This window comes from Oncorhynchus nerka, linkage group LG5 (genome assembly GCF_034236695.1).
Source record: "Oncorhynchus nerka isolate Pitt River linkage group LG5, Oner_Uvic_2.0, whole genome shotgun sequence".
Lineage (NCBI taxonomy): Eukaryota > Metazoa > Chordata > Actinopteri > Salmoniformes > Salmonidae > Oncorhynchus > Oncorhynchus nerka.
Genome location: NC_088400.1, coordinates 26,543,834 through 26,562,605, shown reverse-complemented (window position 1 = coordinate 26,562,605; position 18,772 = coordinate 26,543,834). Strand labels below are relative to the sequence as shown.

Below are 18,772 nucleotides of genomic sequence, written 5' to 3'. Positions count from 1 at the left end.
GGACTGCCCGTTCCATGATCTCGCCATCACGGTTGACAACTCCACTGTGTCCTCCTCCCAGAGCGCTAAGAACCTTGGCGTGATCCTGGACAACACCCTGTCGTTCTCAACTAACATCAAGGCGGTGGCCCGTTCCTGTAGGTTCATGCTCTACAACATCCGCAGAGTACGACCCTGCCTCACACAGGAAGCGGCGCAGGTCCTAATCCAGGCACTTGTCATCTCCCGTCTGGATTACTGCAACTCGCTGTTGGCTGGGCTCCCTGCCTGTGCCATTAAACCCCTACAACTCATCCAGAACGCCGCAGCCCGTCTGGTGTTCAACCTTCCCAAGTTCTCTCACGTCACCCCGCTCCTCCGCTCTCTCCACTGGCTTCCAGTTGAAGCTCGCATCCGCTACAAGACCATGGTGCTTGCCTACGGAGCTGTGAGGGGAACGGCACCTTAGTACCTCCAGGCTCTGATCAGGCCCTACACCCAAACAAGGGCACTGCGTTCATCCACCTCTGGCCTGCTCGCCTCCCTACCACTGAGGAAGTACAGTTCCCGCTCAGCCCAGTCAAAACTGTTCGCTGCTCTGGCCCCCCAATGGTGGAACAAACTCCCTCACGACGCCAGGACAGCGGAGTCAATCACCACCTTCCGGAGACACCTGAAACCCCACCTCTTTAAGGAATACCTAGGATAGGATAAAGTAATCCTTCTCACCCCCCCTTAGATGCACTATTGTAAAGTGGCTGCTCCACTGGATGTCATAAGGTGAATGCACCAATTTGTAAGTCGCTCTGGATAAGAGCGTCTGCTAAATGACTTAAATGTAAATGTAAATGAGACATATTAACATTGATATTATAGTCTCTTCCCACATGAGTTTGGCATAGCGAGCCTTACATGGATATACACTACTGTTCAAAAGTTTGGGGTAACTTAGAAATGTCCTTGTTTTTGAAAGAAAATACAATTTTTTTGTCCATTAAAATAACATCAAATTGATCAGAAATAGTGTTGACATTGTTAATGTTGTAACTCTGTGTACTACTCCCTTCACAGAACAGCACAAACTGGCTCTAACCAGAATAGAAAGAGGAGTGGGAGGCCCCGGTGCACAACTGAGCAAGAGGACAAGTACATTAGAGTGTCTAGTTTGAGAAACAGATGCCTCACAAGTCCTCAACTGGCACCTTGCCACCGGGGCCCGCCGGTGTAACTGCTTACTGACTGTACACTGTAACGTTACTGCATGATTGTAGAGGGTTTACTATCGCTTTAGAATTATTAGTTATGCTGACTATGACTTTACTTAGCTAATATGGTGCCAACGATGTGTTGTACATTGAAGTCCACAAGCCGAAGGGAAGAGGTGAGAAGAGGAGAGAGCATGGATGCGAGAAGGAATACAACGTGGCTGTGTGTTTACTCGTGATCAGGGGTGTATTAATTCCGCCTATTCTGTTGAAAAACGTTTCTTAAACAGAAGCAAAATGGGGATAAACATACTTGAATTTGTCCAATATAAACTCTCGTTTGCAACTGTTGGACCAATGATTACATCCTATATCAGCTAGATTGAGGCAAGAGTGTGCAAGGCGGTGTTGAATGTCACTGTTCGTCCATGTGTCACTGTCTGTCACCTCAAATTTGTCTCTCGACCTCTGTGCTAGGTTGTAGCAACCTCATGATGGTTCTAGGGAAATTTGAGTATCATGTAGTAGCCTAAACCTATCGCCATCGAACTGGATGAATGGAATATGAATGACAGTCATCCAATATGCTGTAATAGAAACAAGGCCATGCTCATGAAAAATAATTGTCCTCCTTCATCTTAAAAGAGTACTGACCGCCACTGACGTGGATATAACTTGATCTTATTGGGAGACATTAACTAGCTCTTTTAGACAAAGAGATGTGGATAGAGAATGCATTAACAATCAGACTGATTGCCTGGCAATGAACTGCATGTGAAATCAAGATGTAATAAACGAAATGGAGCCGTCTGTGCATCCAAAGCAGGTGGAATCTAACGAGCAAGCCAATTACAGAGCAGTGCAATGTGATGTACTGTTCTCACCAGGCACAGAGTTTAATCAAGAATCATTCAATTAAGTGCTCAACACACTCAAGTCAGTACCGCTGTGCTGTAAATGAATGTGAATAGGAAATCTAACATCCCTGCATTTTAACAAATGAAGAGATTGAGGAAAGCAATCTATTTAATCGACCACTTTGAACATATATTGTCAGTGAGTGTAAGTGGATTTTCCTTTACATTATCTGTTGTGCTTTTTAAATCAACACACAATGTGTGTTTAGGATCCATGGAGGCAGGTTGAATATTCTGTTTGAAAATGGGTTAAACTAAAGGTCATTTTGAAAGGGGAGAGCAATATACCTATCAGTTTTGAGTGTGCCATTTTCAATGTGGGAGAAGTCTGGGATGGACATTTATTTGGTTGTTTTCGTATTTTTGTTGTATTTATGCCAATGTTATAGTATATATAGCATGTGACCTGTAGCAAGGCCCATCAATGTTATAGTATATATAGCATGTGGCCTGTAGAAAGGCCCATCAATGTTATAGTATATATAGCATGTGGCCTGTAGCAAGGCCCATCAATGTTATAGTATATATAGCATGTGACCTGTAGCAAGGCCCATCAATGTTATAGTATATATAGCATGTGGCCTGTAGAAAGGCCCATCAATGTTATAGTATATATAGCATGTGGCCTGTAGCAAGGCCCATCAATGTTATAGTATATATAGCATGTGACCTGTAGCAAGGCCCATCAATGTTATAGTATATATAGCATGGGGCCTGTTGAAAGGCCCATCAATGTTATAGTATATATAGCATGTGGCCTGTAGAAAGGCCCATCAATGTTATAGTATATATAGCATGTGACCTGTAGCAAGGCCCATCAATGTTATAGTATATATAGCATGTGGCCTGTAGAAAGGCCCATCAATGTTATAGTATATATAGCATGTGGCCTGTAGAAAGGCCCATCAATGTTATAGTATATATAGCATGTGACCTGTAGCAAGGCCCATCAATGTTATAGTATATATAGCATGTGGCCTGTAGCAAGGCCCATTAATGTTATAGTATATATAGCATGTGACCTGTAGCAAGGCCCATCAATGTTATAGTATATATAGCATGGGGCCTGTTGAAAGGCCCATCAATGTTATAGTATATATAGCATGTGACCTGTAGCAAGGCCCATCAATGTTATAGTATATATAGCATGTGACCTGTAGCAAGGCCCATCAATGTTATAGTATATATAGCATGTGACCTGTAGCAAGGCCCATCAATGTTATAGTATATATAGCATGTGACCTGTAGCAAGGCCCATCAATGTTATAGTATATATAGCATGTGGCCTGTAGAAAGGCCCATCAATGTTATAGTATATATAGCATGTGGCCTGTAGAAAGGCCCATCAATGTTATAGTATATATAGCATGTGACCTGTAGCAAGGCCCATCAATGTTATAGTATATATAGCATGTGGCCTGTAGAAAGGCCCATCAATGTTATAGTATATATAGCATGTGGCCTGTAGCAAGGCCCATCAATGTTATAGTATATATAGCATGTGACCTGTAGCAAGGCCCATCAATGTTATAGTATATATAGCATGGGGCCTGTTGAAAGGCCCATCAATGTTATAGTATATATAGCATGTGACCTGTAGCAAGGCCCATCAATGTTATAGTATATATAGCATGTGACCTGTAGCAAGGCCCATCAATGTTATAGTATATATAGCATGTGGCCTGTAGCAAGGCCCATCAATGTTATAGTATATATAGCATGTGGCCTGTAGCAAGGCCCATCAATGTTATAGTATATATAGCATGTGGCCTGTAGCAAGGCCCATCAATGTTATAGTATATATAGCATGTGGCCTGTAGCAAGGCCCATCAATGTTATAGTATATATAGCATGTGGCCTGTAGCAAGGCCCATCAATGTTATAGTATATATAGCATGTGACCTGTAGAAAGGCCCATCAATGTTATAGTATATATAGCATGTGACCTGTAGCAAGGGACATTATAGGATATTGTGTGTAGATTGATAAAATGAATTTAACACATTTTAGAATAAGGCTGTAAGGTAAGAAATTGTGGAAAAAGGGAAGTTGTCTGAATACTTTCTGAATGCAACGCATATATAGCATGTGGCCTGTAGCAAGGCCCATCAATGTTATAGTATATATAGCATGTGGCCTGTAGCAAGGCCCATCAATGTTATAGTATATATAGCATGTGGCCTGTAGCAAGGCCCATCAATGTTATAGTATATATAGCATGTGGCCTGTAGCAAGGCCCATCAATGTTATAGTATATATAGCATGTGGCCTGTAGCAAGGACCATCAATGTTATAGTAAATATAGCATGTGGCCTGTAGCAAGGCCCATCAATGTTATAGTATATATAGCATGTGGCCTGTAGCAAGGCCCATCAATGTTATAGTATATATAGCATGTGGCCTGTAGCAAGGCCCATCAATGTTATAGTATATATAGCATGTGGCCTGTAGCAAGGCCCATCAATGTTATAGTATATATAGCATGTGGCCTGTAGCAAGGCCCATCAATGTTATAGTATATATAGCATGTGGCCTGTAGCAAGGCCCATCAATGTTATAGTATATATAGCATGTGACCTGTAGAAAGGCCCATCAATGTTATAGTATATATAGCATGTGACCTGTAGCAAGGGACATTATAGGATATTGTGTGTAGATTGATAAAATGAATTTAACACATTTTAGAATAAGGCTGTAAGGTAAGAAATTGTGGAAAAAGGGAAGTTGTCTGAATACTTTCTGAATGCAACGCATATATAGCATGTGGCCTGTAGCAAGGCCCATCAATGTTATAGTATATATAGCATGTGGCCTGTAGCAAGGCCCATCAATGTTATAGTATATATAGCATGTGGCCTGTAGCAAGGCCCATCAATGTTATAGTATATATAGCATGTGGGCTGTAGCAAGGCCCATCAATGTTATAGTATATATAGCATGTGGCCTGTAGCAAGGACCATGAATGTTATAGTATATATAGCATGTGGCCTGTAGCAAGGCCCATCAATGTTATAGTATATATAGCATGTGGCCTGTAGCAAGGCCCATCAATGTTATAGTATATATAGCATGTGGCCTGTAGCAAGGCCCATCAATGTTATAGTATATATAGCATGTGGCCTGTAGCAAGGCCCATCAATGTTATAGTATATATAGCATGTGGCCTGTAGCAAGGCCCATCAATGTTATAGTATATATAGCATGTGGCCTGTAGCAAGGCCCATCAATGTTATAGTATATATAGCATGTGGCCTGTAGCAAGGCCCATCAATGTTATAGTATATATAGCATGTGGCCTGTAGCAAGGCCCATCAATGTTATAGTATATATAGCATGTGGCCTGTAGCAAGGCCCATCAATGTTATAGTATATATAGCATGTGACATGTAGCAAGGCCCATCAATGTTATAGTATATATAGCATGTGGCCTGTAGCAAGGCCCATCAATGTTATAGTATATATAGCATGTGGCCTGTAGCAAGGCCCATCAATGTTATAGTATATATAGCATGTGGCCTGTAGCAAGGCCCATCAATGTTATAGTATATATAGCATGTGGCCTGTAGCAAGGCCCATCAATGTTATAGTATATATAGCATGTGGCCTGTAGCAAGGCCCATCAATGTTATAGTATATATAGCATGTGGCCTGTAGCAAGGCCCATCAATGTTATAGTATATATAGCATGTGGCCTGTAGCAAGGCCCATCAATGTTATAGTATATATAGCATGTGGCCTGTAGCAAGGCCCATCAATGTTATAGTATATATAGCATGTGTGGCCTGTAGCAAGGCCCATCAATGTTATAGTATATATAGCATGTGGCCTGTAGCAAGGCCCATCAATGTTATAGTATATATAGCATGTGGCCTGTAGCAAGGCCCATCAATGTTATAGTATATATACCATGTGACCTGTAGCAAGGCCCATCAATGTTATAGTATATATAGCATGTGGCCTGTAGCAAGGCCCATCAATGTTATAGTATATATAGCATGTGGCCTGTAGCAAGGCCCATCAATGTTATAGTATATATAGCATGTGGCCTGTAGCAAGGCCCATCAATGTTATAGTATATATAGCATGTGGCCTGTAGCAAGGCCCATGAATGTTATAGTATATATAGCATGTGGGCTGTAGCAAGGCCCATCAATGTTATAGTATATATAGCATGTGGGCTGTAGCAAGGACCATCAATGGTATAGTATTTATCATGTATTAAACATGTACCCAGTACCTCCTGTCATTTAACATGTACCCAGAGTTTCCTGCAAATAACAAAATCACTGATTCCACTTCAGAAATTATTTGCGTCATTCACATTAATGAGATGCTTTGACTTGGATATCAGATGGTAACCTGCAGATATATAGCTGTAGAGGTTCGAAAAATTACTTCGATGATCCGCAATGCCATGAAAATGTGTCTTTGAGATGATTTTATTGCATGTTTGCCCAAGGCAATTAAATCAATACATCTTAACTGTCAGCAGGGAGGCAGGCCCAGTGCCACAGCCAAATGAAATGCTTAGAGTCAGATAATAAAAGCCTTTTGACACCTCATTTGGGAAATGATTTAGCGGGTTGGATTCCTGTCCCCACAAAAAAAACTTCAATTTGGTATTATAAAACACTTTTTAAAAAGCCTCCTGCCTTCTAGTGGCTTCCAATGCATCAGGATCCTCCTAAATTAATAAGGCGTGCAGGAGCATGCACCTTGTCCCTGTGATGAGTAAATGAGAAGCCATTAGTTCCATAAAGAATGCACTTTTATGAGGATCAGTAAGCACTATAGGCTAATTCAGATGAGAACCAGTGTAATGCTGCTGATTTACAGGGGATTTATCATACAGCCAGACACAGATACAATGTCATGTTCCCCTGTGAATGTGTGTTGACTTCACCTCTCCTCTAATCATAGTCCTGCTTCTCTAAACTGGACAGTTGCTGTACCATCTCACATATCAGGTAGCTGTGTGTTTCCCTCAGAAATGATGCCCTTGATTATAAAACAGATGATATACAGTATTGTTGAAAATACATCATTTACTGTACTGACTCATTGGTTTGGGGAACAAGTGTTGAATTCTAAAACCATAGCGGTTTCTTACAATTCTAAGGAGGCTAATGCCATTCTCACAAGTCAGTAAAGTAAGGGATGCAATCATTACAAGGATGGACCATAGAAACGTTGTGATTTGACTCAAGGCAACTCTGATGCAATGTGCATTCCCCAATTCAAATAATCAGACACATGACAATGGCATAAACAGAAGCGTAATTGGAAATCAGACAACATAGGAAATATTTATCTGGTTCATACCATTTTTATTCCATTTTTTACAGAAACATTAAACATTGAAAAACAACATAACTATCATTTCAGTTTTTGATCATTACATGTAACAATTTTATTATAAAATAACCATACAATAGGCTGAAATAATAATACCAAATGGCGGAACTTGTGCAACACATGTTAAATACAAAGGTAACCAGGCAGGAAGTTTCTTTGATACATAACGCATTTTTAATGAATCCATACAACTATACGTTCATAAATCCATAGCATAACAGTAACCCTGCGCTGTACAAAAATGAACAAACTAAAAACTACAGCATGCCTGAAATAAAACATCTTCTGTCTTGCATTTTCTGTTTCCAACATTGTCCATCTTTAAACTATCGGCATAACGTCAGTGAGAGAAAAGGCGATTTACTTGGAATGGTAACCTTGTTCTTCCCTGACGTCTGACCAACACTGTAGGCTACATCGTTTAGGGAATAGGTAGCGTTTAAGCATTTCTAAAGTTTGAGCCTCGAGGAACAGTATGTCATTAAGCTAATGTATGGCTATCAGCATTGCTAACTGTTTTGCAAATTCATTTCTATTGTCACACTGTGTACGTTTATATTAATGTAGCAATGCTGCATTCCACAGTTAAAATGGATCTGACTGAAATGTTGCCAGAACTGACAGTGATTGTTCCATATCTGAAAAACATGTTGGTTAACGTTGTTGAGCAGTTTTATCTCTAAGGCTTGAACATAGGGATCTGATCTTTGGGAAATCGCTCTACTTTTCACAATAAATTGAGCCAATTGCAACATAATAACATTGGACTTTTAATAATACTTTCAGAAATATAATTGTATCAAAAACACATGATTTTCCTTCAAATGTTTATCCCATTTGGTAAATAAATTGTAAATTGTAGTTAATCTATTTCATGAAGTAGGAAGCACAGCCATGATAAGTAAATGCCTTTCTGTAACAAACCTTTTCAACTGTTGTTGACTGAAGCTGTACAATAGTTCATATAATCTCATTGTCTCTCTTTTACAAAAGGGAGTGGTGGATGATACAGAGAAATGCCACTCCAGGTGACGTTGGAATGACTGAAACGCCAAGGTCACATAGGCCAGACCACCCAAAAGATCAAAGGTTAAGGGGCGGTGAGATGTCACAGGTCTGCAATAAACTCACGTCAAAACAATGGATTTCCAATGTAATTTTGTCAGCTGTGGGCAGTCAACAACAATACATATTGTATGATACATGTGGTCCAGTCCTTTACACCGTAGGACATAAACCAGAATGCACCTTGTCATTCTGTACAGATATAAACAGCAAGAGGATCTATGGATAACTGTTCTTCATGTCCCCTAACACATGTCTGCTACACTGCTTTAAGACACCGACAAGCTGAAGGAAGCTTCGAACATATAGTTGAATGAAAGCTACCACCTGTTGACCTCAATTTGCATAACAACAACGTGTGGTGACCCGAAGGTCAACCTGCGCTACTCTTAATGACACCAAGTGTCTGCCAATGGTCTGCAGTCACAGACACAAGCCGTTTAGATCACAAACAAATTATACTAAATTATGCAGCTAATGGGAATAACATTTCAGATGTCCAATCTATGACGTATTGTCGTAGTTTATGATGAACGGTTGACAGGTATTTGATCTGTTTATGTGTCATGAACGGTTTGATATGTTTATGTGTCATGAGGGCCCAGTATCAGTCATATTAAACATGGCACAATATCCACTGAATATGAATGAGCATTGAGTCACACAGTTGTTAATTGACCAACATGTTGTGGTGCTTCGTGTTAACTAAGTGGTGTTTGCAGTGCTTCACTTGCAGAGCAATGCTTCCAGCTGGGACAGTGTTTATTGGAGATCGCCTTTCCTGGTGGAGTGGTACAATGGAACAAGAGATGACTGGACCAAAGTGGCAGACTACAGTCCAGCTATTAGGCTTCATGTTGTCCTCACTCACTCCAGAAAAAAGAGCAGCTTTTCAAAAATAATACATTATGATTAATAAGAACATGATAAATACACAATTTGTAACACAATGCTATTGTGTTGACAGAATGTCCGATTTCTTCTAGGTGTAAATTGATAAGGAGTTTGATAGCATAAATGGTTGGTTTTGACGCCCGCCTTGCCGACACCCCCTCTCACCATAGTCTCTACCTTAGATGAGCTTGATTTGTCTGCATTGGAATGAAATAAAGGGAACGGAGGAAAACATTCTCTGAACATGAACACTGTAAGTCTTATTGATCCTGCTCTTAAGTAGTGCCTGATAGGGACAAATACTGTTCAGGCTTTGAACTGAGAAGACAGCCAGGTGAACTCCATAATACATCTACTATAGCTAGGATACATCTTTGTGTTTACTCTGCAATGCTTAAAAGATTTGTGGGCTATTTTCAATAATATTTCTCTAGAGGTATTCATTTTTAAAATGAAAATTCCTGTATTCATAAAATCTATCTATGAAATATCAACATTTGTAGCAGCAATATATTATCAAGCCAATTAGGGACTCATTTAATGAGTAATTCCTTCCTGATATGTCATCATCACCACCTGGTTTTACCAAGCTGAGGACTAGGTCACACCATACATTGGCTTGGTAACACTGCCAGTCCAGATGGCACCTCATTCAACGTTTCACAATTTCCATGTTTTAGACATAAAACCGTATATTTGAAACAAAAATGGATCATGTTCTCTCCGGTGGATATAAGCCAATTTAATTCAGCCTTTCCTCATTGTGGAATGAATAGAAGACATTAGCTGCTTCTCGTCAGTGCCAGACAGGGACTTAGTTTGGAGCTGGTTGTTTATATCAGACGATGGATTAGAGAGAGAGGGGAGAGAGGGGGATAGAGAGAGAGGGAGTGAGTGAGAGAGAGAAAGAGAGAGAGGAGGATAGAGAGAGAGAGAGAGAGATGGGGAGGGAGGGAGAGAGAGAAAGAGAGAGAGAGAGAGGGAGAGAGGGAGGGAGAGAGTGAGAGAGAAAGAGGGAGAGAAAGAGAGACGGAGAGAGAGACAGAGAGAGATAGGGAGAGAGAGAAAGAGAGAGAGAGAGAGGGAGAGGGAGGGAGAGAGTGAGAGAGAAAGAGAGACGGAGAGAGAGAGGGAACAGGATACCAGTGCTACTTTGTGCTGTTGACTAGCTGCCAAAGGGCCCCAGATTTCCCTGACAGAATGGCCTGTCTCTAGCACCAACAGGAACAGCTGGGAAAAACCACTGGAAATGTACAAACTGCTTTCCTCATACAGGCAAAGACAGTTGGCTACTTTGGACTGGAGAAGAAAATGTGAACATTTGCATAAAAAAAATAATGCAAACACTTAATTTTCCTCAACTCTGACTGGTAGTTATGAGATCACAAGTTGTCACAAAAGGCTAAATGAAAAATGACCTTCAGATACTGTACAAAGAAGTTAAGTTGTTAGGCTGTCTTTCAGATTTTTCTATCCATTTCGTTACAGTAGGACTGGTGTAAATATTGCTATTACCACATGGTGTGGTATCCTACATCTTTAAAATAGATATGGAATTGACTGAGCACAGTTATGATTTGCATGTAGGCTACTGCACTGATCCATAAAACAACACTGAATGACATGAACCCTAAATAAGACAGTTAATGGATCAACATTAAGTGATTTTAAAAATCCAGTTTAACGTATTCTTTTGTCTGTAATTTGTTCAGTCTTTTCTTAGGAAATTCCAAAACGCTTAATTAGCTTAATGACCTAAAATCAATAGATACAAATTCCTCCTTATAGGATCACCATTCTAACTTCTAAATGTCAGAAACACTGAATGTGAATTAAGAGCATTTCTCAGTTCTTAGTAACAAGATAATGAACACAATTAGTGCTATCATCCAGCTATTGCTGTAAATGGCTTGACGTGTTAACCTATTGATTATAGGTAATTACAGTAAGTCACGTTAAGCACTTTCATGTTTAAGCGTTTCTGAAAATCCCATTCACTATCCTCAAAACAGTACCGGAGTTAGAAATTTGATACATGTAAGTCACACATTTGCAATTTTAAAGCCAAACCTGGTGTCATAATTGCCAGTAAAAAGTACATGAATAAATTGTGGTTTTATGAAAAAATCGAATATACCAACATGGTATGGAAAAACCCTTTAGATTCATTCTTGTTCTTAAATATAGACTCTTAATCATTTCCACTGGGTACGGAGGCACTTTGTTTTATCATAGTGAAAATCATACTTCACACACATCCTCATTGTCTCTCATACACATTTAACATTAGATATATGGTCTACTCCAATAAACTGTATGGGCTGTGCTAGAGAGAGAGAGAGAGAGAGAGGGGCACGGACACCCAGCAATAGAGAATCCATCCCCAAAATCATCTCTGCACAGTGCAACACACACACTTCCCTACAGTTCATTCTCTCACATCACATCGACATAAAGACCAAAAACAAAACAACCATCATATTTCCTCCTTAGGACAACTGCCTGTAACTCATACAGACGGCGTATCTCCATCAAGCCACGTTTAAATATACAAATGTACAACTATGCACAGAACACATAAGAAGTGTTCCTATGGATTATTCTTCAACAGTCTACACCTCTCTGTGGACAACTGAACCAACATTGTGATATACAGCAGTCATCATAGACAATGAAAAGATCATGTACATATCTTCTGAAGTGCTAATGGACTCATTCTGGTGTTTACTGTTTGTGGTGGTGTTATAAAAGTGAATGGATGATTCATATTTATTTAAAGGCCCAGTGCAGTCAAAATGTGATTTTCTGGTGTTTTATATATATTTCCACACTGAGGTTGGAAAAATACTTTGAAAATGTAAGAATTATAATAATGCCCTTTCAGCCTGTTTTGGTGGGATGGAGTTTTGGCCTTCCATGGTGAGATCACCAGATGGTAAGTTAGTTAATAGACCAATAAGAAAGAGAAATTACTATTTGCTAAGGAGCTATTTTAATTTATTTTTGACCATTTTAATTGAAAACAATAACAGTAAAGTGCTTCATTGCTATCTAGAAATGATTTGATATTGCGATAACAATGGCTGCATTAGACCTTTGAACACAGTCTCAGCTGGTGTAACACTTCATTGCCTTAGACCCATGGAAAATATGCGCTGGTTTGGAATAAATCCGGCCTCTTATTATTGTAGCTAACCAAACAAACACAAAGACACCACCAACCTCTGGGGCTGAAAGACACAATCCTCATCTGCTGTAGTAGACACAATGTTATTATGCAAATCCCTCAAAACCAGAGAAATTGCTTGTGGTGGCAGATTTAATTTGATTATTCATTGTTCATTTCCAATAAGCAACAAGTAATCCAATAATTTTGAATGATTTGTTGTTCCAATGGTACTAAAGGGTAGGCTAACTGTTGCTGTATGTATTATCTGACATGAGACGGAGGTCTTGAGGACCATAAATCAATGGTACTAAAGGGTAGGCTAACTGTTGCTGTATGTATTATCTGACATGAGACGGAGGTCATGAGGACCATAAATCAATGGTACTAAAGGGTAGGCTAACTGTTGCTGTATGTATTATCTGACATGAGACGGAGGTCTTGAGGACCATAAATCAATGGTACTAAAGGGTAGGCTAACTGTTGCTGTATGTATTATCTGACATGAGACGGAGGTCTTGAGGACCATAAATCAATGGTACTAAAGGGTAGGCTAACTGTTGCTGTATGTATTATCTGACATGAGACGGAGGTCTTGAGGACCATAAATCAATGGTACTAAAGGGTAGGCTAACTGTTGCTGTATGTATTATCTGACATGGTCAGATAGTAGTAGAGAGAGACACTTATTCAACTGGCTTCTGTCAGTCAGTTCATCAAGGCATTGACAAAAACTAAACATGTGAAGAGTTGAAAGCACTTGTAAATTCCTGATCCATATTCCTGTTGGAATGGAGGTGTGAACTGAACAACGCTCCCAGTGTTCTAAGAGGCCCTCAGGGGTGGTCTGATCAAAACAAACAACAGGGAAATCACGGGCCTCTGTCGGGCAGAAAACCAGCAAAACAGCACAGATCCTTCTCCTCTAGTGGCACGCTTTGGAGACACTCCACAGGTCTTAGGTGGGACTTCCCTCTCGTTCGCTTTGGGGCTTGGATAGTGGGACTTCACTCCCCCCCCCCCCCACATCCATTGGACATGTCAACCTTGTACAGAGGGAGCAGAGAGACAGACTGTGTAGTAGAGCAAATGATGACCTCTGACCTCAGAGAGGTGACATGGGGCGGGACTTGCTGGCTGACAGTGAGGTGGGGGTCCATTGGGGTGTTATCAGATGGCTGGAGACTGGGGGATGGTGGGCGTTGCTGGCTGGTAGAGGTAGTGATGGAGGTGTGAGACAGACAGACAGAGTGGCAGACAGTTTAGTTCCAGTTCCCGCAGCACTATAACAAGTGGGCCTCTATCCGTAGCCAGTGCAGTCCTTGACGTATGTAGCGCACAAGTTCTATCATGCTGCTGTGTTGGCTCAACGGTTCCATCATTGAGTCCAGCTCCTGAAAGAACTCTATGGAAGAAGGTGAAGAGGACAGAGTGAGTGTTTAGATGTGTCTGTCTACAAGACAAAGACTGGCAGACAGGTGTAATAGCAAAATTAAAGTCCTGTTTTCCATCCCTCTCTTACCTCTCTCCGAACCTCTCTTCCCCTCTCCGAACCTCTCTTCCCTCCCTCCTAACCTCTCTTTCTTTCCTCCTAACCTCTCTTTCTTTCCTCCTAACCTCTATTTCTTCCCTCCTAACCTCTCTTCCCTCTTTCCTCCCTCCTAACCCATCTTCCCTCCCCCCAAACCTCTCTATCCTCCCTCCTAACCTCTCTTGCCTCCCTCCGAACCTCTCTTCCCTCCCTCCTAACCTCTCTTTCCTCCCTCCTAACCCATCTTCCCTCCCCCCAAACCTCTCTATCCTCCCTCCTAACCTCTCTTGCCTCCCTCCGAACCTCTCTTCCCTCCCTCCTAACCTCTCTTTCTTTCCTCCTAACCTTTCTTTCTTTCCTCCTAACCTCTCTTTCCTCCCTCCTAACCTCACTTGCCTCGCTCCTGACCTGTCTTCCCTAACTACCCTCCCTCCTAACCTCTCTTCCCTCTCTTTCCTCCCTCCTAACCTCTCTTCTCCCCCCATAATCTCTCTTGCCACCCTCCTAGCCTTTCTTACCTCCCTCATACCCTCTATTTCTCTTTTCCCTCCCTCATAACCTCTCTTTCCACCCACCTAACCTCTCTTTCCTACCTCCAAACAACTCTTTCCCCCTCTTTCCCCCTCCTAACCTCTCTTCCCTCCCTCCTAATCTCTCTTTCCTCCCTCCTAATCTCTCTTTCCTCCCTCCAAACAACTATTCCCTCCCTCCTAACATCTCTTCCCTCCCTTCTAACCTCTCTTCCCCTCTCCGAACCACTCTTGCCACCCTCCTAAACTCTCTTCCCTCCCTCCTAACCTCTCCTCTATCTCTTCCATCCCTCCAAACCTCACCACCCTCCCTCCTACACTCTCTTCCCTCCATACTACCTCTCTCCCCTCCCTCATAACCTCTCTTCCCTCCCTCCTAACCTCTCTTCCCTCCCTCCTAACCCCTCTTCCCTCCCTCCAAACCTCTCTTGCCTCCCTCCTAACCTCTCTTCCCTCCCCCGAACCTCTCTTCCCTCCCTTCCCTCTCGTCCCTTCCTCCTAACCTCTCTTCCCTCCCTCCTAACCTCTCGTCCCTTCCTCCTAACCTATCATTCCTCCCTCCTAACCTCTCTTCCCTCCCTCCAAACCTCGCTTACTTCACTCCAAACATATCTTCCATCCCTCCTAACATGTCTTCCATCTCTTCCCTCCCTCCAAACTTCTCTTTCCTTCTTCCTAACCTCTCTTCCCTCCCCCTATCCTCTCTTCCCTCCCTTCTAAGCCCACTTCCCTCTCTTCCCAACCTCCGAACCTCTCCTCCCTCCCTTCTAACCTCTCTTCCCTCCCTCCTGACCTCTCGTCCATCCCTTCTAACTCACTTACCTCTCTTCCTTCCCTCCCTCCTAGCCTATCTTCCCTCCCTCCTAACCCCTCTTCCCTCCCTCCAAACCTCTCTTGCCTCCCTCCTAACCTCTCTTCTCTCTCTTCCCTCCCTCATAACCTCTCTTCCCTCCCTCCTAACCTCTCTTCCCTCCCCCTAACCCCTCTTCCCTCCCTCCAAACCTCTCTTGCCTCCCTCCTAACCTCTCTTCTCTCTCTTCGCTCCCTCATAACCTCTCTTCCCTCCCCCTAACCTCTCTTCCCTCCCTCCTAATCTCTCTTCCCTCCCTCCTAATCTCTCTTCCCTCCCTTCCCTCTCTTCCCTCCCTCCTAACCTCTCGTCCCTTCCTCCTAACCTCTCATTCCTCCCTCCTAACCTCTCTTCCCTCCCTCCAAACCTCGCTTACTTCCCTCCAAACATATCTTCCATCCCTCCTAACATTTCTTCCACCTCTTCCCTCCCTCCAAACCTCTCTTGCCTACCTCCTAACTTATCTTTCCTTCTTCCTAACCTCTCTTCCCTCCCTCCAAACCTCGCTTACTTCACTCCAAACATATCTTCCATCCCTCCTAACATTTCTTCCATCTCTTCCCTCCCTCCAAACTTCTCTTTCCTTCTTCCTAACCTCTCTTCCCTCCCCCTATCCTCTCTTCCCTCCCTTCTAAGCCCACTTCCCTCTCTTCCCAACCTCCGAACCTCTCCTCCCTCCCTCCTAACCTCTCTTCCCTCCCTCCTAACCTCTCGTCCCTTCCTCCTAACCTCTCATTCCTCCCTCCTAACCTCTCTTCCCTCCCTCCAAACCTCGCTTACTGCACTCCAAACATATCTTCCATCCCTCCTAACATTTCTTCCATCTCTTCCCTCCCTCCAAACCTCTCTTGCCTCCCTCCTAAATTCTCTTTCCTTCTTCCTAACCTCTCTTCCCTCCCCCTATCCTCTCTTCCCTCCCTTCTAAGCCCACTTCCCTCTCTTCCCAACCTCCGTACCTCTCCTCCCTCCCTCCTAGCCTATCTTCCCTCCCTCCTAACCCCTCTTCCCTCCCTCCAAACCTCTCTTGCCTCCCTCCTAACCTCTCTTCTCTCTCTTCCCTCCCTCATAACCTCTCTTCCCTCCCTCCTAACCTCTCTTCCCTCCCCCTAACCCCTCTTCCCTCCCTCCAAACCTCTCTTGCCTCCCTCCTAACCTCTCTTCTCTCTCTTCCCTCCCTCATAACATCTCTTCCCTCCCCCTAACCTATCTTCCCTCCCTCCTAATCTCTCTTCCCTCCCTTCCCTCTCTTCCCTCCCTCCTAACCTCTCGTCCCTTCCTCCTAACCTCTCTTCCCTCCCTCCTAACCTCTCGTCCCTTCCTCCTAACCTCCCATTCCTCCCTCCTAACCTCTCTTCCCTCCTCCAAACCTCGCTTACTTCCCTCCAAACACATCTTCCATCCCTCCTATAACATTTCTTCCACCTCTTCCCTCCCTCCAAACCTCTCTTGCCTACCTCCTAACTTCTCTTTCCTTCTTCCTAACCTCTCTTCCCTCCCCCTATCCTCTCTTCCCTCCCTTCTAACCCCACTTCCCTCTCTTCCCAACCTCCGAACCTCTCCTCCCTCCCTTCTAACCTCTCTTCCCTCCCTAAACTCTCTTCCCTCCCCCTAATCTCTCTTCCCTCCCTTCCCCCTCGTCCCTTCCTCCTAACCTCTCTTCCCTCCCTCCTAACCTCTCGTCCCTTCCTCCTAACCCCTCTTCCCTCCCTCCAAACCTCTCTTGCCTCCCTCCTAACCTCACTTCCCTCTCTTCCCTAACCCCTAACCTCTCTTCCTTCCCTCCCTCCTAACCTCTCTTCCCTCCCCCTATCCTCTCTTCCCTCCCTTCTAAGCCCACTTCCCTCTCTTCCCAACCTCCGAACCTCTCCTCCTCACTCCCTCCTAACCTCTCTTCCCTCCCTCCTAACCTCTCGTCCCTTCCTCCTAACCTCTCATTCCTCCCTCCTAACCTCTCTTCCCTCCCTCCAAACCTCGCTTACTGCACTCCAAACATATCTTCCATCCCTCCTAACATTTCTTCCATCTCTTCCCTCCCCTCCAAACCTCTCTTGCCTCCCTCCTAACTTCTCTTTCCTTCTTCCTAACCTCTCTTCCTCCCCCTATCCTCTCTTCCCTCCCTTCTAAGCCCACTTCCCTCTCTTCCCAACCTCCGTACCTCTCCTCCCTCCCTCCTAGCCTATCTTCCCTCCCTCCTAACCCCTCTTCCCTCCCTCCAAACCTCTCTTGCCTCCCTCCTAACCTCTCTTCTCTCTCTTCCCTCCCTCCTAACCTCTCTTCCCTCCCCCTAACCCCTCTTCCCTCCCTCCAAACCTCTCTTGCCTCCCTCCTAACCTCTCTTCTCTCTCTTCCCTCCCTCATAACATCTCTTCCCTCCCCCTAACCTATGTTCCCTCCCTCCTAATCTCTCGTCCCTTCCTCCTAACCTCTCTTCCCTCCCTCCTAACCTCTCGTCCCTTCCTCCTAACCTCCCATTCCTCCCTCCTAACCTCTCTTCCCTCCCTCCAAACCTCGCTTACTTCCCTCCAAACACATCTTCCATCCCTCCTATAACATTTCTTCCACCTCTTCCCTCCCTCCAAACCTCTCTTGCCTACCTCCTACCTTCTCTTTCCTTCTTCCTAACCTCTCTTCCCTCCCCTATCCTCTCTTCCCTCCCTTCTAACCCCACTTCCCTCTCTTCCCAACCTCCGAACCTCTCCTCCCTCCCTTCTAACCTCTCTTCCCTCCCCCTAAACTCTCTTCCCTCCCCCTAATCTCTCTTCCCTCCCTTCCCCCTCGTCCCTTCCTCCTAACCTCTCTTCCCTCCCTCCTAACCTCTCGTCCCTTCCTCCTAACCCCTCTTCCCTCCCTCCAAACCTCTCTTGCCTCCCTCCTAACCTCACTTCCCTCTCTTCCCTCCCCCTAACCTCTCTTCCTTCCCTCCCTCCTAACCTCACTTCCCTCCCTCCTAATCTCTCTTCCCTACCTCCTAACCTCTCTTCCTTCCCTCATAACCTCTCTTCCCTCCCTCCTGACCTCTCTTCCATCCCTTCTAACCTCACTTCCCTCTCTTCCCTCCCTTCCCTCTCGTCCCGTCCTCCTAACCCCTCTCCTCTCCTCCTAACCTCTCTTCCCTCCCTCCTAACCTCTCTTCCCTACCTCCTAAACTCTCTTTCCTCCCTCCTGACCTCTCATCCTTACCTCCAAACCTCTCTTGCCTCCCTCATAACCTCTCTTCCCTCCCTCCTAACCTCTCTTCCCTCCCTCCTAACCCCTCTTCCCTCCCTACAAATCTCTCTTG

The 18,772-nt window shown here is 43.8% G+C and overlaps 1 protein-coding gene across 1 annotated transcript in view; it reads right to left on the bottom strand.

Moving 5' to 3' along the window:
- Nucleotides 1-13,007: 13,007 nt before the first annotated feature.
- Nucleotides 13,008-18,772, bottom strand: part of LOC115129141 (AF4/FMR2 family member 2-like) — a 358,350-nt gene continuing 352,585 nt past the window's right edge. Inside the window, exon 22 of the mRNA XM_065018489.1 lies at nucleotides 13,008-13,986. Coding sequence (XP_064874561.1) covers nucleotides 13,865-13,986 — 122 coding nt within the window. The 3' untranslated portion in view covers nucleotides 13,008-13,864. The remainder of the gene's footprint in view (nucleotides 13,987-18,772) is intronic.